This window comes from Ascaphus truei, chromosome 1 (assembly GCF_040206685.1).
Source record: "Ascaphus truei isolate aAscTru1 chromosome 1, aAscTru1.hap1, whole genome shotgun sequence".
Taxonomy (NCBI): domain Eukaryota; kingdom Metazoa; phylum Chordata; class Amphibia; order Anura; family Ascaphidae; genus Ascaphus; species Ascaphus truei.
The window spans coordinates 416,504,715-416,532,704 of NC_134483.1; the positions used below are offsets into that span (position 1 = coordinate 416,504,715).

At 40.3% G+C, this 27,990-nt stretch overlaps 1 protein-coding gene across 14 annotated transcripts in view; it reads left to right on the plus strand.

The window, feature by feature from the left end:
* INPP4B (inositol polyphosphate-4-phosphatase type II B) overlaps positions 1-27,990 on the plus strand; it is a 484,959-nt gene that overhangs the window by 345,371 nt on the left and 111,598 nt on the right. For all 14 annotated transcript variants that reach the window (XM_075614672.1, XM_075614553.1, XM_075614562.1 and 11 more), the window contains 2 exons: positions 231-378; positions 18,045-18,175. In XM_075614672.1, the coding sequence (XP_075470787.1) occupies positions 231-378; positions 18,045-18,175 (279 nt within the window). The remainder of the gene's footprint in view (positions 1-230; positions 379-18,044; positions 18,176-27,990) is intronic.

Here is a 27,990-nt window from a genome sequence, read left to right on the forward strand (position 1 = left end):
CTGGGAGATGACACGCCAATGAGCACATATTGTCACCTTTTACTTCATATCCATTTTAACAAGGACCCCTGTACAGTATGTGATATTATAAGACAAAACAGTATATATTTGAATTAGGCTTTGAAAATAGTACTGGCTACATTATGATGAGGCCATAAAAAAAAGAAAGAAGAAAAAGTACCATTTAACTTTTAATCTGTTTTTTTTTTTCTTCTTCTTCTTCTTAATAGTGTTAAAGAACTCGGTCTCTAAGCTTTACAGATTCCCCACCTCTGACAACAAGTGGATATGTGTCCGGGAGCAGATGTCGGAGAGCAGTATGTCTTTTCATATCCCAAAGGAACTGCTCACTCTGTGCTTAAAAGAAGACACGAGGAGGTAAGAAAACAAATGGATTGCGACATGTAATCCAAAACAACTGAAATGATCAGCTACGCCTGCCAGAATGTTTTATGTTCATTTGCATACTTGCACCATGAAGTAGAACACAAAGGGGACTTTGTGCTAAAGTGACCACTGCAAGAATGTGGTGGGAAAAAGTATTGTAGTGCTAACCTAAACATTGTTGTGGTATTTATGAAGGTCATGATGTGACTTGTTACATATGACACACAGTTTGGTATCTGAAGTGTGCCGTGTCATGCACCCACTTGGTACACAGGTTAATTAAGAATCAACCATTGTCGCAATGCGTCAAATACAAGTATTTTTTGCAATTGGTAAATGACATGATTGGAAAAAATGTGATACTGTTATTCTACACTATGCCCCGGAGTCATCAAAGCAGGATCCACTGTATCATGCCAGAATTGCCGATATCTGCTATTAAAGTCAATGGCAGACGTCACTGATTTGGGCGCGATACAGTAGATCGCGCTTTGATGACTCCGTGGCTATGTGTCTTTAATTCCCCTTCTCTCCAGAACGATGCTCCTTTTTTGTCTGTCACAACGTCTCTCTTTAATTGTTATTTTTCTTAATTATAAATGTTACATTACCTGTTTACACTCCTGGCTGCGCTTATAGTGCCGGCGACAGCGACGTCGCGGCAAAACAAATGCATTGCTGCAGTCGAGTGCGCTTATAGTAAGCACGACGCGATGGAGCGACGGCTTGGTCGCGATCGCTGGAAGTCATCTCAATTTGATTTTCCAGCGACCGTCGCGTCGTCGTCGCCAGCACTATAAGCGTAGCCTTACTGAGTTACGTTTTTACAAAATCATTGCTCTATATGTTTACTAACCATTTTTTATTTATGTTTTCACCACAGTGACTGTTTAGAATTGGCAACAAAGCTTGCCTCAAAACAATTGGTTCCACCAAATAAATGTTTGCACACTTTTTGTTTATATATGGGTTTGTTTGTTTTTATCCGGCGCTGGTTTCTAAAGTTCTTTTTGGGACTGCATACTTCTACTGTATATAAGTCCCAATTTTGGTGGATAATTTTTATGCAGTTTCTACAAAATGTTCCCACATACAAAAATGTAACTAACATAACATTTTGTCCCTCTCCTCTCTTTCTCATCTTGAGTTAAGCACCTATTTTATGGTCTGGATTAGAATAATGCCAAGACTGACATACAGTAATGTTACATTACTGGAAGATAACACAACGTTATCCTACAATCATGTGAACTTAAGCCTACTGTATGTCAATGAAATATAGAAGGGACGTTGTTTTTGCATATAATACATATAATACATATACATATACATACATATAATACATTTTGAGGATATGGGTTCACCTTAGGTGAAATAACGTCCATTCCTATTTTAGGTAACGTCACGTTATGAGACCTGTGTTAACAGAGTTTTGTGGATTTAGCCCTTAATTGATCCCAATTACTTGTACAAATATAAGCTGAGATATTGAGGACATGCTGATTGTCTTCTTAATGTACTCTACAGTGTACTTCACTCCTTATCACTGGTTTATTTTTATGACACAGAGCATACTTGGAAACGAGAGGTAACTCTCAATGTATTACTTCCTAGTTGAAAATTTTATAAACATATAATACTGCTTACTCGGACTAGTAAAGATGTGGCCTCACTTTCTAAAATAGGTAGATGTAAAATGATTGCATCAAAATAATGTTTTTTGGTAAATTCACTCTTTTGATAAGCAGCTGTTTAAAAAAACAACCATGCCACATATTCAGCAGCACATTGAGATAAATAGCAGCGTGCTCAAGCCCTCAGTTTTTAACATTGAGCTGTAACAGGCACAGGCCCCTGGCTTCAATACTGTCAATAGGATATTCTTTGAACGGCATCCTGTTGGTAATCGTGAGGAAGAATCTTGAGATATTCTGCACACTGTGTGCATACTGCTTGCAGATTTAATACTCTATTATCTCTAGCATATACTGCATCCAGTACTTTGGCCAGCAAAAGTATTACTTAGTCAGTTATCTGAAATGGCTGATTAAATGTCACGTCTGCCTTACAAATCATACCTACAATGCACCACTTTAAATTACTTTAAATGTAGCATTCTGCTCTCTTTTCTAACCAATTTAAAATAATAGCATTCTTTAATGGAATAGGCAACCTTCACAATTAAACTAGAACTCTTGCCTGTCAGGTTTAACAAAGTTGTGAATGATAGGGTGTCATTCTGTACTATTTTATTGTACATGTTCTACATTCCTTCATAGAAGAAAAATGGTTCAGGTCAGGGAGCTAAATGTATTTCCCTTAGGTAATAGTGTATGTCATGATCAGTTTTGCGTCCAACTTGCTTTTTTATATGTGATGTAAAACAACGTGTCTGTCTATAACTTGGACATGATTCGGTTTGTTCAGGCACCTTATTTATAACATCTGAATAACAAGAACGTATATGTTTTTAAGTAAATATTTACTTTTTTGAATAAGGATATATTTTTGCCTTTCAAAACTGATATGTATGTAAATTGTATATAGAGTAAATACATTCATGTTTGTTTTTATGAAAGTGTTCTTTGTGTTTAGTCCTGTTTGAGAATTCTTAGAAATATAGCACAGTGTGTTTATCACAATTAGAGTATTCTATTGTACCATATGTAGACTTCATCCATCCCATCAACGATTAGAAGGATCAAATAAGCAATTAATTCAGTTCTTTGTTAGCAATGCATGGGGTGGATCCACAAAGCTCCATTAAATCAGGGCTACTAATGTGACGTTACCTAAATATGTGGCCTTACACTTATCCAGACCCTGTAAAAGACCTATTTCAGGGTCTGGATGTGAGTAACACCTCCTTTAGCGCTGACCTAAAGCAGGGGTGTGCAAACTGGGGGGCGCGGCAGTTACAGAGGTCGTGCGCTCTTCAGCGCGAGGCCTCTGTAACTCACTTACCTGAATTCAGGCGGCTCTGGGCGATGCATCGCCATGGCAACACAGCGGCAAATAACACCACAGGGTCACGTGATCCTGCGGCGTCATTTTACGCCAGATTAAAGGTAAGGAGGGCGCGACACTGAGGGAGAGCAGGCAGGGTGCGCAGTGCAGAAAGTTTGCGCATCCCTGACCTAAAGGAACACCTCTTTTGCATATCATTAGCTGTAACGTTCATTATAGTAAAGCAAGGGCTCCTTACAGCTGATAACAGCACTTAGCGTATCGTTACTTAGCTTTGATGGTCCCTCTTAGCACTTAATGAGACATTAATGGAAGTTAACGCCTTTTTAAGTCATTAACAGAGCTCTGTGGATCTACCCCCATGTTGGATCATGTTAACAAAGCAGAACTATTTAAGTCGCCACCCAGTGCTGAGAGATACCTTACAAGTCATTGACGTGAAAGTTATGACGTAAAGGAGCTGAAGCAGAGAGCTACAAAGGAAAGATGTGAGCAGCAATCTGCTGAAAGAAACACAGGCAATTTTTCAAATTCACAGGACACCTGGGCCTTTCTGTATTTCAATGGATAAAATTAATGTTCTGACACCATAAATGTTTCTTTTTTTTTTTTGCACAAAATGTAAAAAAAATATGTATAGATATATATGATTTGTTTTCAACTAGCTGCAGAGTTTTGCTGCACTCCACATTTTAACTGCTTTAAATGCTTGATTTTCCCTGAAGGTAACAGTGAATCACTTCATCTTAATTGCTTCTTGTGCATTGGAGAAGATAATGTATTACTGCTGAATATTATGGTTTAGTTTCGTCATTTTCTTTATGCTCAGACACATCTAGATATATTTACTTTTATCTTTAATGAGTACAAAGACATTTAGTAGATTTTTTTCACAAAGGATTCTAGATTTTGAAGCCTATTCATTAAACTCCAATTTTTACAATGCCGAATCACCTGAAAACATGAGTCTCTCCCCCCTCTCCTCCCCACCGCTGCCCTCCCCCATCTCTTCACCCCCTCCCCACTGCTGCCCTCCCGCCCTGCCCCCATCTCTTCACCCCCTCCCCCTCTCTCCTCCCCACCGCTGCCCTCCCGCCCTGCCCCCATCTCTTCACCCCCTCATCCCCCTCTCCTCCCCACCGCTGCCCTTCCGCCCTCCCCCCATCTCTTCAGCCCCTTACCCGCTCTCTTCACACACTTTCCCAAAAGCCAAAATTCACCTACTGTACCTAAGGGAGCCAACATTTCTGACCATGACTTTATAGGCCGTACGCAATCTTAATGCTTAATAAATAGTCCATGAATATACTTTCTATAGAAAAGAAGCAAACTCACATAATGACATATTTATGTGAATTTGCTTGTTTTCAATACACAGTTTGTATACCGCACGAAATTGCGTAGCCGGAACCAATTCACAAAGAAAAAACCCCCCACCCCTTTCACATGATCTTACTAATAGAGATAAGAGGAGAGCAGAACATGTACATTAATGACACATATACTCATTTCTATAGAGCTGGAAGCTTAGTAGGTGTGTACTTCTTACATTCATCTCCCTGGGTCCAAGGACCAAGAGCCATCTCCGTTAATTCCCATTGCCCTGCTAGGGTTAGTCACGGCACCATGATAGAACAGGACTTAAGCTACAGTTGTGAACAGTGCTATTAATTGTGGGTAAGATGAGCTTTAAAAAGGCCCCAAATCCGGTGCTCCAAAAACCCAATATAGCATAGGTAATGAATATAACCAATATTGGTACAAATGTCTCTCAATGTGCCAGCGGGAGTCTTGTGATACAGTCCATCTGTTTGTCCATCTACGCGCGGACCCATGAAGGTGACTATAAATTTGTAGTTGGTGTGTGAATAACTCCTGTATACGCAAAGCGCACTGCATAAACGGAGCTGCCCGCGCAATCAACTCACACCAAAGTGAGCTAGGACATACACACAATAGGTGATAGTCAGCTGACTTAGAATAAGCACAAAAATGTTGAAAATGAAACAACGCAAGGTACTCCTGTGACGACCCCCGCCAGGCGTGCTACCAGGCGATGATAGATAGCATGAGAAAAAATCCAGGGAGGCGTTGCCGGTGCACTGCTAATACAATAAGCAAAGCTGGACCGTAATGACCAAAAGATTTATTGATATTTAAAAAAACATGAATAGCAGTACTGACACTAACGTGTTTCACACAAAAGTGCTTATTCAAAGAGCTACAGTTGCGAACCATGCTATTAAAGCTGCAGTTCAAGCAATATCCTACGTGTGTGTTTTTTTTTTGTTTTGTTTTTAAATAAATCAGGTCTGTACTATGAGAAAATACTTGTAGCATTTTAAAAAAAATGTACATTTACAAAGTCACATCCCCTTCCTCTTCTGAGGCAGGCTCTGGCTCTTGAGCCCTGCCCTGTCTCTAGCAGTGCACCAATTGTATATAGTGCCTGTCTGGTCACACGATCTTCTACATAGAACTTTGCATCTTGGGTAATCTTCTGCAGCCCTAACAGTGATATAAAGAACCCCCCGAGCCGAATCTTCTGCGATCGATTACAGGCGACCGGATCGATCTGTAACTTAGCTAATCACTTGTCAGTGTGCAGATTGTATGGATGCACATATTGAATGTGAAAAACATTTAAACGGCAGCTTGAACTGCAGCTTTAAAAGCATTTAATTTTACATTTTAATAGCATTTTGACAATTGCAGCTCAACAGTTCCATGTAGGAATGTCCTGATGCCCATGGTTTTTTGTGAAGCTACCATTATGTGCATCCCAATAGTGTTGCATGTATTGTTTTAAAGAATTAAACATCTGTTCCTCTGTAATACCAGTAGTAATGCCACACAGCAGAAGATCCCTAGATTTAGAATATTAAAAAAAAATCAACAATACGTTTTTGGCCCCTAAGACTGAGCAAATATGTTTTTTTAATCTGGTAAAAAGGACGTGGCAGCCCAAAACACAAAAGGTGATAGAAATTGTGAATTTCTCCCTATAACTACCCCTAAATTAAAAGCTAATGCAGTGAGGGTGAAAAGGGGATCAAATTGCATAATAATACAATAGATGAATGCAGAAATTGTGCTTAAAGCATGTATAATTTACTTATCAGTGGCAAAAGTGCACCTTAGCCGAAGGTTCGGTGTTCAGCTCTGTTGTGTATATTGTAGAAAGATGGTTGTACAGCCTGTGCCTCCATTTAAGATGCATCTTTGCCCCTGTTTTCTATAGTATACACATAATACATAGGAAATACAAGGTAAGAATACAGAGTATGTCTGCTTTATATTTAATATGCGATACAGATACAATTTACATCTGTTGATTATTCATGGAGATAAAAATTCCCAAATACCCACAAGACTTTGTGCATGCAAGTTTTACAGGATACCTGCTCAGTCTTATTACACATGAAGCTAATAACTCAGCATGAATCTCAACTATTCATTTTCTAACCACTTGAGATAGTATTTTGGGTTGCAGAGCAGTCACTGCTCCCAAGCTGAAAAGGCAAAAACTGTTTGGATCAGAGACATGAGAGACTTATGTCCAGTGCATCATAGTGTTAAGCAGGAAGAACTATTGTCTCACAGTTTGTTTGAGGATAACATCATATTACATAACAGTGTGGAAATCATCTTTAATTTTGATTTAAAGGGATCTGTTCTCATAATCTCACTGTGTCAGTAAACATCATTTGATTTGACTGTGCCCTAAAATAGTGCCCTAAATACCTAGCAGGACTACTTGACAGCTACAGTGTATGTTCTAACTTTATACCACAGCACAAGACCTCTTTCTTCACCAACATTTTTTCATCAGTTCATCTCTCTCGTCTTCTTCTTTAACATTGAACACTCTCTGGTCTCCAGAAAACTGCAGATGTAACAGGATGTCCTGTAGCTTATTATTCTAAGGATGCAATCAATGTAGAAGTAGAAGATGAAGAGGAGTGCACGAACCGGAGGGAGCAGGAAAAGGACCCAAAATCAAAAATATATTAAAAAATCCTTGATAAAGAACGCGGTGACATTCGAAACGCGTTGGATGGGTCTCATGACACAATAAAGTACCTTTTTTAATATATTTTTGATTTTGGGTCCTTTCTTGCTCCCTCCGGTTCGTGCGTTCCTCTTCATCTTCTACGTCTGCATACCAGCATTGGAAGTTGCACAGCCAGCCAGCCACACCAAGGAACGTGAGTAATTATTGCTACAGGGTTACCTACCAATGAGATTGATCGTGGGTGATCTTGCACTACCCACTACCTGTCTTCAGGAGGACTGTTCCCATAGTATTAGCTGCATTACCACTACTTTACATTTGTGACTATGGATTTCCTTTGATGTTGGTTCTGGCACTATATCATCATTTGACCTGGCATTTGAGCGCTCTGCTACCTCATCTATCTTGCAATCAATGCTAGCCATCACCCAATTGTTTTTGAAGACATACTGTAGTCACAATAATGTCAAGGTTTACTGTGTACAATAGACCTAGAAATCATTGGCGCTTGGAATAATATTGTGTCAACCAAAACCTGTAAATATGCTGTGGGTGTCAAATAATTGTATTTTTATCCCTTTTAAACATTACTTCATTTCAACAGTTATTTTGATAAATTGTAAACACTTTGTTAGCCTCTGAGACTTAAGTAATCGTCAAATTAATCAAGTGCCTAGTGTTTCCAGGGTCAAGAACATCACCAGCCCTAATATACAGTAATACATGTAAGTAATTAACTTACAGAAACGACACGTTATAATAGGAAAACGATTTTCCAGAAGATCATGTATTGCTATGTATGTATACATTTTATTTTGGTTAATTAAATAGTATTACACACTGTAACAAGTCTACATATAATTCTGCGACGTTTATGGCTGCCAATTGTGTGTTTAGAAAATATGGCGACTTTAACTCACAATGTATCATTATTAACAAGAGTGTATTCTTTGGAAATGTGGCAGAGATCTTGTAATGCATCTTTTTCTGGGCTGGGAAGGGAATGTATTTTTGTATCTTCATTATCAAGAAATATATAACAGAATTTTTTTTTTTAATAGGAAGGGCTTTAAACCGTAAATCCTCTTCAATACAATCTCAATATATCAAACACATATTGTATATTGCTGTAACATTCTGAATGGTTTTGCAATAAGACTTTTCAACTATGTGAAAAGCTTAAATGAATACATACTCCCACCACTAAACTTAATATCCTTACATCCTTGCAAATCAAATTAAAGCATCAGGATTTGTTGAAAATAAGCCTTGGTGATATTTCTCATTGTCCTATCATGAAAACTGCATTCTAACCTCCTAAAAACATTATTATTATTATTTTATTGTAGCAGGCCAGGGTTTTTCTATAGTAGAACTGCATCACTCATAATTCTCAGAGCATCCCCTAATTCCAGAAATATAACTTTAATATGTTGGTGCCACTGTAAGAAAAGATGAGTACCACAGATAACTAGTGTGCATATTGCTGCAGTGATTATGAACTCCATGGCCCCTAACAATGAGATAGTCCCTTAGAGAATCCATGTTATTGGCACTTACCAAATTGTATATGTAACAGTGTTTCCCCCACCTGGTGGGAGATGTGGCCATTACAGATCATGTGGTGCATGATACCTGGTGGTAACAGGAGGACTGAGTCATCCACCGGTGGTACTGGGGACACAGGACTAGGCTTCTGGGGTTCATACACTACATATTCTTTAGCAGTGCAGCGCTTCCATCTGCCGTAGCCTCCAGGGAACTGAAGGTGATCTCCCACGGTATAACGATTACCTCTCCCCCCAGTAAGGTCACACACCAGCCAGGAGGTATAACAGGAACGGTTTATTGTCCTCACTGTACAGCACAGTAACAAGGCAGTGTTCTGCCTGATGCAGTCTCTCAGCTACCACTGAAGGATGGTCCCTGGACCTTCACTACAGTCTTTGTGCACCCACAGCAGTCCCAGCTCTTCCCCGCCCCTCTAGCAGAGGCAGAGGTATGGTACACACTCATTCTCCCCGGAGGGAAGAGGACCAGAGAAGGCCCAATAGTCAGGCTCTTAGCTGTGTGATCTGCCCCACTCAAGTGGGTAGAGGCACTCCCGAATTTGGGGCGGTACTGCCCTTAAGTACAGCCAGGAGGAGGGCACCAGGTCTATCTCATGATTGGTCATGCCCAGGCTGGATGCTACCGCCTCCCGCTCTCACTCAAGTGCAGCTCCTCGGAGGGGGAAATCCCCATATCAACTACTGGCAACCTGATTGTCCCAGGGCTTACTGCCAGTACAGGGCAGAATAGTAGCCATCAGGTGACCTGGCTACATCTAGAAAACATGAGTTTCCTATTTAGGTGGTTTACAGTTCTTTAGCAGCGAAAGAGTCCTCATTTTGTAGCTCTTGACACACCCTTGAATGGGTCAGTGCTTAATTTTATTTGGACCCTTATGCAATTTGCTGTGGAGCCACTTCCCAGTGCTTGAGAAGAGATCAACTCCATTCAGATGAATGGAACTCATCTTCTCAGGGGTGCAGCTTCACAGCATATTGAATAAGGTTCTTGGTCTTTTGCTGTTTGCAATAAACAACAAAGAAAAATAAATATTGTTTGTAATAACAAAGAAACTACGAATCACAACTCACACTGTTTTATTTCCATCTATACACTATCCTGTTGTATAGCAATAACAAAAAGAGAGAATTTATTAGGGGTGAAAAACAAAACACTTATTGCAAGGTAAAATAGTAAAAAAATATAGTTGGAACCAAGAAAACACTCACCCTACATACAGATATAGAGTAAAGTGTGCAGTCCCCTGTTAGGATATGCCCAGTTTAGTATGTCGCCTTATTATTTGAAACGGTTTACAAAACACAAAACAACCAGTGCATCTGCTGTGAAACCATATCATTACATTTACAAATTGTCTCATTTGTCTCTTGTAACTTCCCCAGTAAGACAAACTGCCTCATATGGAAACACAGAGCAGGTGAGCGCTAAACTAGATATGTAGTACACAATGATTAAATACAATATTAAACCTTGCAAAGTTGGTTAGACTCTTTGCAGGGGCTGCCTGAATACTTAAACTGACCCCCTGGTCAGAATACAATACTAGAAAAAAAAGGTGTATTAAAGGCGCCAAACGGTAAAGGATATATCACACCAAATGCAGGGCCCAGGTGAGGCTCAGGATGGATGGGTTGTGCTTGAAAGAAATAAAAACAAGAACACAAAACATAGCGTAATACTGTAAATAAATGGGACAAACAACATGTAAGACTAAAGACTAACAGCTGAGATCGAGGTGAACCTTATTAAAAAACATTTAATAAAACATATAATAAAATACTATAACAATGGACATAGGAAAAATTATAAAAAATACACAGAATAATAAAATGACCAAATGGTTAAGACCAATGGTTAGGACCAGCACACTGCGACACCAGGTGAACTGCCCACTCACCGGACGAAAGATAATAACAGGCGGTGGATAATTTAGAGAGTATCCCCTCTCTGCTGCTCACACAGCTACTGCACCGGAACGGATCTGCAGAGGAAGCGTTGCACACGCCAGCCGGCGTGTGTGTGTGTACTCTCTATCTGCGCTCACGGGATGGATGCCGTGCAGGTGGTAACGATTTCCCAGCGGCAGATTCGTCTGTGATGAATACCAGCTGATTCGCCTCTGGATCAGCTCGCAGGAGAAGGGACAAGCTCGGCGCCACAGTGGAGGTCCTTACAAGCTACCCTACGCGTTTCAAAAGCGTGCTGCTTTCTTCCTCAGGGGTTCTACAGAAATGTCCGTTAATGTCCTTTAAATAGGAGTCTCAATTAATCCCATTTCACCTGTAGCACGCCTGCACATGCGCAATGGATATTCCAAAATAGTCAATGAAGTTCAAATCGCACATGCGCAGTGCTGCTTTTCTTCAAAAGTTAATAACATTTGTTTTAATATATATAACGATTGTTTGCATAATGATCTCAGCTGAACATAAAAAATATATATACATAGCTATTACTAAACAGCATAATGAATACACAAATAGGATTGAATAAAATAATGTGAAATTAACATATAGTTTATATGGGAGTAAACCCTAGTAGAATAAATGTGATAATAAATATAATTAATTATATCTAAATTAATCTGGTGTGTATGTGATATATTAAATATAGTGAATATAATAGTGTTTTACAGTATATGTAATATACGTAAGTTTAATAGTGTTTACTAGTGATCTAATTAAAGATTTTAAGTAATAATATATTAATATATAGAGAACTATAAATGTGATGAATATAATATAATATAAACTAATAGTGAAAAGTGACCTATATAAAAAAAGAAAATATTTATTATTTAACAAATGAATATATAGAATGAATAAACATAATACATGAACACAATATTGCACATTAAACGTATATACTCAATTCTATATGTGGTCCAATGCAACCCAAAAGATTATACACAAAAATTAAGGAACAACTTGGATAAACCTCATAGAAAATCAGGTGACCAAAAAAGCTTTCAAATCGAAGTCAACGTTGAGGCCCAAAGGGGATAGGGTACGGAGTTCATAAATCCAATAAGATTCCCTCCTCCCCAGTTGGCTCACAGCGTTTCCGCCTCCCCAGTTGGCTCACAGCGTTTCCTCCTCTCCAATTTGGAGTAATGGTCTCAATTGCCTTGCATTTTAAACCTGCAGGATTTTGTGCGTGCACTTGAAGGAAATGATGCGATACGTTGTGCGTAGTTAACCCTCTTTTTATGTTATATATATGTTCATATAAACGTCTTTGGACAGATCTAGTAGTCATACCCACATATTGCAGACCACAGGGACATTCGAGCAAATAAACTGCAAAGGAACTTTTACAGGTAATGTGATGTTTAATGGCATAATTTTTTAGAGTGTTACTAGATGTGAAATTGGATGATTTAGTACTACAGTATATCTGCACGCAGTACACCTATTAAACGGAAAATATCCTTTATATGTGACTTCGTTACGTGGAGTTGCCTGTAAGGTTGGACAGCTTGGAGCCAACTTACGTCCAATGTTAGGAGCTCTAGTGAATATAATCTGAGGGTGTTCGGGCAATATGCCCTCCAACTCTTTGTCCTTTTTAAGAATTGGCCAATATTTTTTAAAGATTTTTCGTATGTTTGGTGCCATTTGGTTGTATTGGGTTATAAAGGCTAAGTTGGCAGATTTCGTTTTATGTTTATTTTTATATTTTAAGAGACTCGACCTCTCCATTGTTGCAACTTCCATTATTGTATTGTCTAGATCTTTAGAGGAATATTCCCTTTCTATAAATTTTTTCTTTAGATCCTCTGCTTGGGTATGGAATGTTTCAACACTAGAACTATTTCTTTTTAGTCTGATAAATTGACCCTTGGGTATATTTTTAACGCAACTTGGGTTATGGTGGCATGTAGGTAATTGTTCGCTTGTACCGGTTTGAAGTATGTGCTGGTTTCTATACTATTATTTTTGATTGAAATATTTCAATCTAAATACTCTATTGAGGAAGGACTAGAATTGAAGGTGAATCCAAGATTGTAATTGTTATTATTCATATAAGTTTTAAATTCTTCTAATTGTAACAAAGTACCGGACCAAATAAAAATAATATCATCTATGTAGCGCCGCCACAGGACCAAACTTGCTCCATAGGGACAGCCGGACCAGATATGATGTTTTTCCCAGATGCCCATAAATAGATTTGCGTAACTTGGAGCAAATTTGGTACCCATGGCGGTGCCACATATCTGTAAAAAATATTCCTTATTAAAATTAAAAAAATTATGAGTTAAAATAAATTTAATACCTGAAATAATAAATGAATTTAAATCTGCAGAAACAGACGGGTCATTATTTAATGTTTCCAAAATGGCTGCCAACCCTTGATCGTGGTTAATGACGGTGTATAGCGAATTGACGTCAGCCGTTACCAAATGATAATGTGAATGCCACTGAATGTCCTGGAGGGTCTGCAATGTGTGGGTCGTGTCTCATACATATGAGGGCAACTGCACAACGTATGGCTGTAGTTTTTTGTCTATGTACTGGGATAAATGAGAAGTTAAAGACTGTATACCTGATATTATTGGTCGGCCGGGGGGAAATTCTAGATTTTTGTGTATTTTTGGTATTATATAAAACAGGGGTATTCGTGGATGTAAGTTAAAAGGAAAACAAATTCTTGTTGGGTAATGATTTTCTGATTTAAACCTATTGATAAAAAATTAAATAGTAATTGCTGATAATGGGTAGTGGGGTCAGAGGGGAAAGAAAAAATTTATAGAAAGGGAATATTCCTCTAAAGATCTAGACAATACAATAATGGAAGTTGCAACAATGGAGAGGTCGAGTCTCTTAAAATATAAAAATAAACATAAAACGAAATCTGCCAACTTAGCCTTTATAACCCAATACAACCAAATGGCACCAAACATACGAAAAATCTTTAAAAAATATTGGCCAATTCTTAAAAAGGACAAAGAGGTGGAGGGCATATTGCCCGAACACCCTCAGATTATATTCACTAGAGCTCCTAACATTGGACGTAAGTTGGCTCCAAGCTGTCCAACCTTACAGCCAACTTCACGTAACGAAGTCACATATAAAGGATATTTTCCGTGTAATAGGTGTACTGCGTGCAAATATAGTACTAAATCATCCAATTTCACATCTAGTAACACTCTAAAAAATTATGCCATTAAACATCACATTACTTGTAAAAGTTCCTTTGCAGTTTATTTGCTCGAATGTCCCTGTTGTCTGCAATATGTGGGTATGACTACTAGATCTGTCCAAAGACGTTTATATGAACATATATATAACATAAAAAGAGGGTTAACTACGCACAACGTATCGCATCATTTGCTTCAAGTGCACGCACAAAATCCTGCAGGTTTAAAATGCAAGGCAATTGAGACCATTACTCCAAATTGGAGAGGAGGAAACGCTGTGAGCCAACTGGGGAGGAGGGAATCTTATTGGATTTATGAACTCCGTACCCTATCCCCTTTGGGCCTCAACGTTGACTTCGATTTGAAAGCTTTTTTGGTCACTTGATTTTCTATGAGGTTTATCCAAGTTGTTCCTTAATTTTTGTGTATAATCTTTTGGGTTGCATTGGACCACATATAGAATTGAGTATATACGTTTAATGTGCAATATTGTGTTCATGTATTATGTTTATTCATTCTATATATTAATTTGTTAAATAATAAATATTTTCTTTTTTTATATAGGTCACTTTTCACTATTAGTTTATATTATATTATATTCATCACATTTATAGTTCTCTATATATTAATATATTATTACTTAAAATCTTTAATTAGATCACTAGTAAACACTATTAAACTTACGTATATTACATATACTGTAAAACACTATTATATTCACTATATTTAATATATCACATACACACCAGATTAATTTAGATATAATTAATTATATTTATTATCACATTTATTCTACTAGGGTTTACTCCCATATAAACTATATGTTAATTTCACATTATTTTATTCAATCCTATTTGTGTATTCATTATGCTGTTTAGTAATAGCTATGTATATATATTTTTTATGTTCAGCTGAGATCATTATGCAAACAATCGTTATATATATTAAAACAAATGTTATTAACTTTTGAAGAAAAGCAGCACTGCGCATGTGCGATTTGAACTTCATTGACTATTTTGGAATATCCATTGCGCATGTGCAGGCGTGCTACAGGTGAAATGGGATTAATTGAGACTCCTATTTAAAGGACATTAACGGACATTTCTGTAGAACCCCTGAGGAAGAAAGCAGCACGCTTTTGAAACGCGTAGGGTAGCTTGTAAGGACCTCCACTGTGGCGCCGAGCTTGTCCCTTCTCCTGCGAGCTGATCCAGAGGCGAATCAGCTGGTATTCATCACAGACGAATCTGCCGCTGGGAAATCGTTACCACCTGCACGGCATCCATCCCGTGAGCGCAGATAGAGAGTACACACACGCCGGCTGGCGTGTGCAACGCTTCCTCTGCAGATCCGTTCCGGTGCAGTAGCTGTGTGAGCAGCAGAGAGGGGATACTCTCTAAATTATCCACCGCCTGTTATTATCTTTCGTCCGGTGAGTGGGCAGTTCACCTGGTGTCGCAGTGTGCTGGTCCTAACCACTGATCTTAACCATTTGGTCATTTTATTATTCTGTGTATTTTTTATAATTTTTCCTATGTCCATTGTTATAGTATTTTGTTATATGTTTTATTAAATGTTTTTTAATAAGGTTCACCTCGATCTCAGCTGTTAGTCTTTAGTCTTACATGTTGTTTGTCCCATTTATTTACAGTATTACGCTATGTTTTGTGTTCTTGTTTTTATTTCTTTCAAGCACAACCCATCCATCCTGAGCCTCACCTGGGCCCTGCATTTGGTGTGATATATCCTTTACCGTTTGGCGCCTTTAATACACCTTTTTTTTCTAAAACTGCCTCATATGTAGCACAAAAAATGATTTGCACTTACAACTTGGGCCTATATAATTGCAGACCATACAGTATTAGAGGAGCCTATATCGTTGCACACAATTTCGTCATTAAAATGGTGTTAGATACAGAATAGTAAGGAATGTAATTTATCTGCTATTTATTAAGTGGATTAGAGAGGAATTTAAAAAGCAACACACTCAGTTTTCCACAAAGTCAATAACCTTTGGAATTTAAGTATTTCTCTCCAACTCTGCAGGTATATTCTTTTAAAACTGGGTCTTCAAATACTTTTCTTGTGTTCAGCATGTTTTGGAGAGTGTATAAAATGTATTTATTTTCTGTTAAATACATGCACATTGTATGATATTTAAGGAGGCCTACAAATAAAATTATATAAGCAGTGCAGAATGTTCTGCATTTCTATATCTCGCAAATACTTATAGGACAAATTGCACCTTTAGGCACAATGCATTTTTAAAACACTTCAGTCATTATTAATTATGGTTTGTGGTGATATTGGCAACCCTCTGTACAGTTAGTTTTGTCTTCATTGTGTGATTTATTTATAATTCAATTTTAGTTGTAACAAATAGAATATACACAAATATAAATAAGAAATGACTCTGCATAATATACTGTTTAATTGCAAATTTATAGACACATATGTTATTAGTTTGTTTTAGAAGTATTACTAGAGAAGGACAAATTATTTTTGCGGATTTGGGTCCGCCTCGGATCGTCCGGTTCCATTCGTCTGCGGATTTCCGTGAATCTGTCTCAAAAAGGACGATTCGTCTTTTCCAGATTTTTTTTTTATCACCGACAATCTAATCCGCGGATTGGATTGTTGAATCCACGGATTGGATTGTTAAAATCCATTAACGGATTGCGGATTCACGGATGAATTGTTAAAATCCACTAGTGGATTATATCCAATGGCGGTTTTGGATTAATCCACACAGATTGAAACTGGAACAATCCGCCAACGGATGTTACACCACGGAACATATTTTTAATGGGAAGCTCGGGACATTCCGCAAAACGTATTTTGACAGTTTTGCCCATTTCTAATGTATACACTACAACGATTAAGAAAGGAATCTATAGGTTTTCAATGTGGGTCAATTTTTCTTTTTAATTTAACGCTAACTCAACCAGTAAATGTACCCATTCTTCTATTCTTTGCACTTGTTTGTATTGCCACATTTGAAGAATAAATCATTTTGCAATAATGGTCTCCCGAACCAATGGAAGTTAATTGGATTAATGATGTTTCATTTTATGCTTGAGCCAAGATTAAAAGTGCATGTATCTGATTCCAAGTCACAATTTAGAAACAAATCTATTCCTGTTTTTGACCGTATTCCAAAAGGATTGAATGTTGTGGTAATCCAGAAGTAAATGTATTGCTGTGCCAGTGTTTGTATTGCTCGTACAACATGTACCTGATGTGCTGAGTCCTGTTTTAAAGATTTAAGATGGTTTTCATGTTCTGTTTGGAACTTTCATGATTGTTGTCACTAAAATACAGCCTTCTGGCAGCAATGCCATTTAGCATCCCACAGCACTATCTTAATTGATAGCAGTTCAGTGTGGAACAAGGAACGGGTAACAGAATATGCCAAATGTTCCTTTTCATGGATCCCTCCCTAATGAAAGAAGCTGATCATTTTTAAAGTGTAGTCATCAACTTGCATTTGGTCGTTCATTAGTAAAGGACACTCGTACGTCTCAATGTTTATTTAAATGCTACAGTGGTAATCATTTTCCCGCACTTCTATTCAGCTGCAGTATTTGACGCATTTGCACTGAGCTCATGATGAAGGATTTGTGTTCCACTTCATGCTTTTGTCGTGATTCATCAACGTCTACTGGTTGTGAAACTGGGTTTAAAAACTGGATCAGAATTATCAAAGAAACATCTTATTGAAAGAAATTGGATTTTTTGTTTGCTTTAATATATCTGATGCAGATTTTTATTCTGAGTTTTTTTGTCCTGGTTTTGTAGCCTTATTTCATTTTCTAACAAATTTGTTAGTTTTTAGTTAGTGGAGTAAACTAACTATAAAGCATCTATTTTAATGCAAATTTTGTAAACTAGGTTTTTTAGAGGATTTATTAGAAGATTATTATTTTTTTAAATTTCAAAGTCTACTTTTTCTCCCCCGATCAGAATTCATCAGCTAAGGGAGCTGGGTGACCTCTCTCCACACTGGGACAACCTGCGACAAAGTGTTATTACTCATTATGAAGAGATGGTGTGCGTCTACCAGGAAACACTTACAGAGCTGGAAAAATATACAGGTACCAAGACATTTCCCATAAAATATAATGAATCTGAACCTGTTTTGAGCTGTGCTTATGCAGTTCAGTAAAGTGCTTATAATGCATTGATCTACATTACATGCTTCACCGCTTCAGGACTAGAAAAGGTTATATCTGAGCTTTGTGTTTTAAAAGTGTAACGGGTATTCCCCCACCCAATCGCAGATATAGTGTGAGTGCGGAGAACCTACTGTTACCGGGTGTGGTGCTTTACCTGTTAGGCTCCCAGGAGAGCTGAGCTTCCGCCACGGGGAACCTGGGGCAAGTATATTATGAGTAACCCTGTACTCGGTGCAGCGCCTCCACCTACGATGGCTCCCACCAGAGGGGCAGTGGTTCCTCGCAGGACAATATATATCACTCAGCACACAGTATGTATAACAACCAATACCTTTACTAATGTAACCATACTCATGCATAACAATCCACAGATCAACAGGTGTCCCTCTCTAGAGGAGACACTAACGAATGCGTCTCGCAGGACGCTACCCCCTTCACCAAGTGATCCCACCCCGTGTCCAGTAACCACATACACAATATGTCTCCTGCCCTTTCCTAGTGAGAGGATATGCATGACTGCGCAGTCACTGGTCCCGTGTGAATCTAATAGTATCGTTGGTGCACTTGATGAGGGTTACCTGCCAAGCACTCCAGTGCTCGGGCCTGCAACGGAGCTTCGCAATGGATCCGATGACGGATGAACACAGGAACTACCGTCCGGGGCGATTCCACCCGGATGGCCTCTGCAGCAACAACGAAGATCTGCGCCCAACCCTCTAGACGGACGCGCAGCATCTGCTGAGTCCCTAACTAACACTAGTAGTAAGGGGCAGGGTCCCTAACCTGGGGCCTGTCCCTACAACACTCAAACTACTGGTGACTCAGGGCTATCTGGGGCCTAGGGGGCTGCTGGCCTAGTGCAGGGAGTCACTGACTCCTGCACCCTACCTCCTTCCCCTGGCTGCTCCTGGCACTCACTGACTCTCCCAGCACCTAAGGGCAGAGTCCCTAACCTAGGGGCCGTCCCTTATTACTTACCCACTAACCTGGTGGGGAGTTGGGGCCTGTCTGGGACCTGGGGGACTTTACCTGGTGTAGGAGCCACTTGCTCCCTATACCCTTCCTTCCCCTTCTTGCTCCCAGCTCCAACTGCCGTTGCTCTAAGCCCGCGAAATGTATCTATCTGCCTGTGTGGAAATACTGGTCTATCATTGGTCCCATGGAGGCTGTTTTTGTATTGGGGCCGCGTGCGCGATCTTACTGCGCATGCGCAACTGCCTAAGGGCTGCCACAACTTCCTAACCTGTACCGCACATGCGCGATCACGCCGCATGTGCGCGCACCCGCAATGGCGGCCCCCGCTAGCCGGGTACGCCGCCGAGCCTCTTACAGCTCGGCTTGCTCCCTTCACCGGCCCCCACCTTTGGGAACAGCCGGCAAGTCTGTCGCTGCCTCCTGCGGCACCCGCGACCGCGCTGGCCCAAAGGAGGGGGGTCTCTGGGAGCCGGATGGCACCGGGGCTACAAAAGCAACATTTGTTTGGCCTCTCTCCCTAAATGAAAATGACCACACAGCACCTGAGAATTTCTTCTCGGATAAAATATGGTAAAAACCGTGTTCATTCTTACTTAGTTTGCCATGTTGAGTTTTTGTGGTCTGGTATTTAATCCAGGAATTTGCTCACTCTGCCTGTAGAGAGCCTGATGTAAAGGCCCTTGTTGCTTCGAGTGCTGCTGGTTTTCTAAAGTCTGAGTTTTAAACAATAAGGAGTTTCAATACAGGAGGAGATGCACACAGCATTGTTTAGAGCGTTTACATACTGTATGCTACAATATGGTGTACAGTGCAATGGATGTAAGGCAGTAGTTTTCCGTGACGCATTATGGGAAATCAAGTACTGTCCCATTTATAGGCAATTCTCTCTGTTATGGAAGGAGATTGCTAGAATACGAGCTGAAATAGGTAGGGTTTGTGTATCCACTTTCCCCACACAGAGACCTCCCTGGAGCAGGTCAGTCTAGACTACTGTGGGCTTCTCAGGGGTAGGAGTGTTAGACTGCAGGCACATCCCACAATCAGTGACACTGCACAACTCCTAATCACTACTCTTGGAGTAGAACTGCACCACTGAGGCACCCACTACAGGGAAAAAGGAGACGGGGGCCTATGGTATTAAAATAAAGCATAGTCATGAAAATTGGATCCCAGAAAAGGAGGCAACTGCTCTTTGGCAGATTCCATTGTAAGAGGTATAGATTTGGGAGCAACTAGTGAGTAAATGATGGAGAGAAGGAACCTGGAGCAACAGCTCAGACGGATATGAGGTGCATCGTGAGAAGGCAGCACGAAAGCCTGGAAAGTAAGATGTCCCAAGGAGCTACATTCAGTAATAGCCAAACCATTACATTTAATATTAAAGGGCTTCGTTTCCACAGGCTCAGTACCACAAGATTGGCGTAAAGAAGATGTGGTGATGTTTCCAGACACATTTAACAATCTGTTTTTGGATTGGAGAGTGGGAGAAGGGGGGGGGGGGGGGACCTTTCTCATTTTATTAGCAGTCGCCAGTTGTATATATATCCCATCAAGCATCCCTCCAAATAAATTAGGGAGACATGCCTATGCTGAAAAAAGGAGCACACCTGAGGTACCTGGCTGGGAAATATGCTAATAGCTATGCAAAGTATATTTAAATGAGTCCGTCCCACACTTACTAAAAATATTTCCATACCAACTATATAGAGTTGGTAATAAGCCTAGGGCACCAACCTAATGACGGGAATAGTGTCAGACGTAACAGAACTAGAACCAACAACCACTGCTTTTCTAGGCCACAGCACTAGTTTTAAACTGGTCACTGCTCACACATGTACTTAATCTACACATTGCGTACCTCACAGGTATCTCAGGTGTGCTCCAAATGAAACATTAAACTGTCAACCAGGAAGTGGAATTAGTCTGCTTTTAAAGGAAGCCAGGGGGAGGGAACTACTACTGGCACATGCAGTCATTTTGGTGCTGCATGCTGGACATGCACAAGATGGCTACGGTATGACAAAACAGGGACAAATATATTCCCTGTGCCATCTGTCAGAGTGCCAGACACATACTGAATTGAAATACTTTATTTAAGTAATAATCCCCAAAGAACAGGGCATTACTGGCCAATAATGCCCTGGCTGGAAGAGTTAAAGGCCCGAAGGGAAGCCGAGGAATTATTATTATTTAACCCAGCCAGGGCATTATTGGAGAGTAATGTCCTGTTCTGAGGGGATTATTACTATTATAGGCTAAATGTAGGCTTTTTTTTTTCATAATTCCACACTGCTCACTCTACTGAAACAGCCCTCACTAAAATAACCAACGACCTCCATGCTGCCAAAGACAGAGGTCATTACACTCTGCTCATATTACTCAACCTCTCTGCAGCATTTGACACCGTGGACCCCCCTCTTCTCCTCCACATTCTCCATAATCTTGGTATTCGTAACAAAGCTCTATCCTGGATCTCCTCTTACCTCTCCCATCGTACTTCCAGTGTCTCTTTTGCAAACACCTCCTCCTCTATTGATCTCTCTGTGGGGGTACCCCAGGGCTCTGTCCTGGGACCCCTTCTCTTTTCTCTTTACACACTCTCTCTAGGTGACCTAATCACATCTTTTGGGTTTAAATTTCACCTCTATGCTGACGACACACAAATTTACCTTTCAACCCCTGACCTTACACCTGCTGTACAGACCAAAGTTTCTGAATGTTTCTCTGGAATATCATCCTGGATGGCCATTCACAGACTGAAACTTAACATGGCTAAAACAGAGCTCTTTATACTTCCTCCCAAACCTGGCCCTACTACTGTACTTCCTTCCACATTACTGTTGGAAATACGATCATTCACCCAGTAGCCCAAGCACGCTGCCTAGAGGTCACACTCGACTCCTCTCTCACATTCTCCTCTCACATTCAAAACGTTTCTAAAACTTGTCGCTTTTTCCTCCGCAATATCACAAAGATACGCCCTTTCCTCTGTTACTCGACTGCTAAAACTCTGACTAAGGTCCTCATTCTCTCCTGTCTCGATTACTGAAACCTCCTGCTGTCCGCCCTTCCTCCCTCTCACCTGTCTCCCCTACAATTTATCCTAAACGCTGCTGCCAGAATCACTCTACTCTTTCCTAAATCTGTCTCAGTGTCTCCCTTCCTGAAATCGCTCTCCTGGCTTCCGATCAAATCCCGCATCTCACACTTAATTCTCCTCCTCACTTTTAAAGCTTTACATTCTTCTGCCCATCCTTACATCTCAGCCCTGATTTCTCGCTATGCACCATCTCGACTCTTGCGTTCTTCTCAAGGATGTCTTCTTTCTACCCCCTTTGTATCTAAAGCCCTCTCTCGTCTTAAACCTTTCGCACTGACTGCCCTGCACCTCTGGAATGCCCTTCCCCTCAATACCCAACTAGCACCCTCTCTATCCACCTTTATGACCCACCTTAAGACAAATTTGCTTAAAGAAGCATATGAATAACACTGTGGATAATAATGGACACATGTGTTCCCCTACCTACCAATTAGATTGTAAGCTCCTCGGAGCAGGGACTCCTCTTCCTTAATGTTACTTTTATGTCTGAAGCACTTATTCCCATGACCTGTTATTAATATTATTTGTTATTTATATGATTACAACATGTGTCACTACTGTGAAGCTATGTACATTTATGGCGCTACTGTACTGTATATAAATAAAGACATACAATACAATAATTGCATACAAAAAAAAAAATTGCCCAGCGCAACATCCAAAGTGACAAAACAGTACAATACTTCAGTGCTAATCTGATCATGAGCAAGGGTCATTTAGTTACACCTTTGGCCAAAGCGTTATACTGCTGCGGCCAAGTTTATTCGAGCATTTGCCCGTTCTTGGCCGCAGCAGTAGCTAGAGTAGAGGGTGACGGGCGCGCGCCGAAGCAGCGGAAGAGCGCCCTCCGATCGGGGCACTCTCCCTACCGCTGCCGGGTCCGCCGGGTCCCCCGGGTCCCCCGGAACCCCCTGCCGCCGTCCCGCGATCGCGGGACACCAGGGCTCCCTTGAGGAGCCCTGGACGCGCGTGCAGGGGGCGCAGGCTCCCGAAGACGCATGACCGCGCGTCTATGACGCGCGGCACACCGAGGGGCGGCCACTAGCAAGCCGGGAAATCTCCCAGCTTGCAGATCTGGCCGCAGTGTAATAAACTGTGTCGCCAGTGTAAGCCTGCAGCCAACATCAAGGTGTGACCAATTTGCAGGTTAGGACTAATTTGCAGGTCCTAACACTACCTAGTAAAATGATAATTGCATGTGTGGGCCTGACGTTGATATAGTTGAGATGCGCGCGCACACAGCCGTGAGCGTTGGTATGGCAGATCTGAGGAAAGACATGAAATTTGTATTGTCGCGCTGTTGACGCGCCATGTGACAACGTGAGCCAATCACAGTGAGGCCTACCCTTCTGACATCATTGCCATAGTACTGGCTACGCGACCGCGTGACGTCAGCTGTCATCATTGTAATAGCGATTCCTGCTTATAGTGCAGGAGACGAGAGGGTGACCGACCGGGGGGCGTGGTGGAGGCATGGCCACTAGCGGTTCACCCTCATTGGCTGAACCGCTGACGTCAAGCGACGATCGCCGAAAAAGTCAAAATCCTTTGACTACTGGCGATTGCGACCCCTCCGTCGCTCTGCAGCACCATCGCAGTTCCACTATGGGCACCCGTGACGAACTGCATGTACTTGCAAAGACACTGCTCATTGTCACCGTCACATAGCAAGCACTATAAGCGCAGCCAAAGGCACCTTAGGAATGGGGTATAGTGTCAGACCCAACAGGATGGGAAGTTGAAACCATACAACCTCTGTTATTCAGAACAGCAGCTCTAGCAGTTTGGGCTAAACCAGTTGAGGGGTTGCAGCACACACTATCTACTAACAGCATACCTCCAAGGGATATTTATTTTGTTAATTGTAACCTTGAAAGGGCTGTGAGTTACTGAGGCCAGGGCAGATTCAATAAAAGATTAACAGAGGATTGGCTACCTCCCTCTACTGGGTTAGAAGAAAATGGATGCCACCTCCGCTGCTCTAGAGATTGCACATTCTAACTGCGTTTTGACAAGCAAGCACTATTATTATTTGTAGATAAATATTCTTGGTATTATCTGGATATTATACATTTTCATCTTATTAAACCAGATCTGTGCAACCTCGTATATATAGATTGTACAGGAGGCATTAAATCCCTTCTGTGTACCTATATATTTAAGCAGATATGGTGTATTTCAGAGTGACTGCACCTCTGAAGAAGTCAACCTGTGATTTAATGCATTTTGATTTTTCAATTTGAATGATAAAACAAGCTCTAAATCAGGAGTTCTTTGTTCTGCAAATATAAATACAAAGGCTTTGTTCATTGCTTATCATTTTGCTTAAATTACAACTAATTGTAATTAGTTACACCGTGGGTGAGAAAAATGAAGGTGCGGAGGGTCGCCTTGCATATAGAGGGGGACTGGAGGCAAAAAATCAATGAGTCTTACCTCTGTTTGTAGCCCCCCCTCTCCCATAATGCTATGTTAAGCAAGTGTCCTTCAATAAATGTATAACTTTTTAACTCAGTTAGGTTAATACATTAGGGATACAGTGTATTAACATTAATGTATTCTCTATTTTGCAACTCTTTGGATGTTCTTTCTCATTGTTTTTAATTGTATATGTAGGGGTATTTTACCCACTTAGAGTATTTAGGAGTACATCTCATCTAAAGGATTGCCTTTTCTCTCTTCATATTCTAATATAGATTAAATAAAACACTTTATCTGACCCACACACAATAAAAACAAGGTGAAGCACAGCTGTGACAGTGGTATTAGCCATCAGTTGGTAGCTCACACTGCTAGAGCTGCAGCCTAGAAAATAAGTGGTTGTGAGTTCTAATCTGTCATTACTCATGCACAGGGACTGCTTCATTCAGGCAGCTCTGTAGCAGTCAGCTGTACTCATTGTTCTATAAGAAGGCATGACCCACAGAACTGTGGGCTTCTCAACTAAATTCCTACCTTGCTGGAGCAGGTTTTTTTGCAGCAGTTTCTAGTTCTTGTGCCTCTGTTCTCCTGTTTATGCCTTAGTGAATAATCAATTTATTTCATTTAGTTTGCCTTCCTCCAGTCCTTACTTAATCCTGCTTCAGACCTGCTCTATCTTGTATCCAGTGTCCAGTTGAGTCCTTTGTTCAGTGGCCTGTATCCAGCTTTCTCCTCTGTTACTGCCCAATTACAGATCAGGACTCCTGCTTCAGGCTCTCCTCGACCTGAAGAGACGGTCTCATATCAAATCCTGCCTCTACCCTGTAGAGATAGTCTCGCATCAGATCCATTATGTTTAAGCGACAGACTTATTCCAAGTCCGCTCTCCGTTATAGATTGTTTTCCTCGAGTGCTATGTCAAAAAGATCATGGATCAAGGACTTTCGTCCATACCTTGCCCTTTAGAGGAGGGTACTCTCAGGATCCATGCACAGGGACTGATTCATTTAGGCAGCTCTTTAGCAGTCAGCTGTGCTGACTGCAACAGATGACCTCATTGGCCTATAAGAGGGCACAGGCTACAGAACTCTTGGCTTCTCAACTTAGTTCCTACCTGGCTGGAGCAGGTTTTGCTGACCCAGTTTCTAGTTCTTGTGCCCCTGTACTTCTCCCTGTTTTTCCTATGTCCAGTTGTAGCCTTTGTACTGTGTCCAGTGGCCTGTATCCATCTTTCTGCTCTGTTCCTGCCCATCTACAGATCCGGACTCCTGCTTCAGACTCCCTGTGGATTTCCCCCCTGCACTCCTGGTATAGTCCTGAATGGCATTCCTGCCATTAGGTTGGTACCTTATGCTTATGATCAACTCTATATAGTTGGTATGGAAATCCTTTTAGGAAGTGTGGGATGGGACTCATTTAAATATACTTTGCATAGCCATAGAGGTACCATAGGTGTGCTCCTTTTTCAGCACAGTCATGTCTCCCTAATTTATTTGGAGGGATGTTTGGTGGGATATATATATACACAACTGGTGACATGTATTAAACGTTTAAACTTGAAAGTTCTGTGTGTGTGTGTGTGTGTATTCTTAAAAATCTGTTCAGATTGTATTCAATTATGGATTTTAATGAATCCGCCTTCATTTTTAAGTATGCAATCTGCATGCGGATTTTAGTGTGTGGGATGAATTTTGTCAAACTGATTCGTTGAATTCTGGGTAACAGATTTTAACAGTTTCACTCATCCATAATTATTTGTTTTTTTTGAGGAGGTAAGTAGGAATTTAGACCAGGGTAATGTCATTGGTGTGGTCTGCTTAGATTTTGCCAAGGCTTTTGATATGCTGCCACACAAGAGATTAGTTTACAAAATAAAGGAAATTGGACTCAGTAAAAATATTTGCACCTAAATTGAAAACTGGTTAAAGGATAGACAACAGACAAACATAGAACCTTTTCAGGTTGGGCTAAAGTTTTAAGTGAAGTATCTCAAGGATCGGTAGTGGGACTCATGTTTTTTAACTTGTTTATTAATGACAGAGAGAAAAGTCTCCATCTTTGCTGATGACACTAAATTGTGTAAGGTAGTCAAATCAGAGCAGGATGTAATTTCTCCCCATAAGGACTTGGATAGGTTGGAAACTTGGGCAGGTAAGATGGCAGATGAGGTTTAATACAGATAAATCTAAGGTTATGCATTTGGGGAAAAGAATAAACACGTGACTTACAATTTAAAGGGGGCACAATTAGGTCAATTCTTGATGGAGAAAGATTTAGAAGTGTTTGTAGAGAGCAAGATTAGCAATAGTGCTCAATGTCAGGCAGTACCTGCAAAGGCAAATAAGATCTTATCTTGCATTAAATGGAGTATGAATGGAAGGGAAGTAAACATAATGATGCCACTATATAAAGCATTAGTAAGACCACACATTGAGTATGGAGTACTCCATAAAAAAATACATTATAGAACTAGAAAAAGTACAGAGAAGAGCCACCAAATGAATAAAGGGGATGGAAAATCTGACTTATGAGGAGAGGATAGCTAAATTTGATTTGTTTACATTAAAAACAAGAGGCACCTAAGAGGGGATATGATAACTATATACAAATATATTTGGTGTCAATACAAGGAGCATTTAAAAGAACTATTCTTCCCAAGGGCAGTACAAACGACACAGGGTCGCCCCTTAAAGATGGAGGAAAGAGAGATTTCACCAGCAACAAAGGAAAGGATTCTTTACAGTAAGGGACGTTAAAATGTGGAATTCATTACCCATCTGTGATGGTAGATACAACAAATATCTTCAATAGAATGTTGGACATCCTTTTTAGAATGGAAAGGTATACAGGGATATATCAAATAAGTAAACTTGGGTAGGATGCTGATCTGGATTAATCTGATTGCCTTTATTTGGAGTCAGAAAGGAATTTATTTTTCATTTTACCCCTTATGAGATAGCATTGGATGATGTTTCACTGGGGGGTTTTGTTTGCCTTCCTCTGGATCAAAATATTGTAAATATAAATACTTTATAGGATAAGTATCTGTTATCTAAACTAGGCATAGGTAGAACTTAATGAACATATGTCTTTTTTCAACCTGGTCTACTATGTAACTACGGTATCTAACTATGTCAATGTCTACTTAGGGATTTATTACCTGTCTAGGTCAGGAAGTTAAAGTAGTACAGGAGGAATTTAGGGAGTTAGGAACAGCTCTTAAGCAGGTAGCATCTTC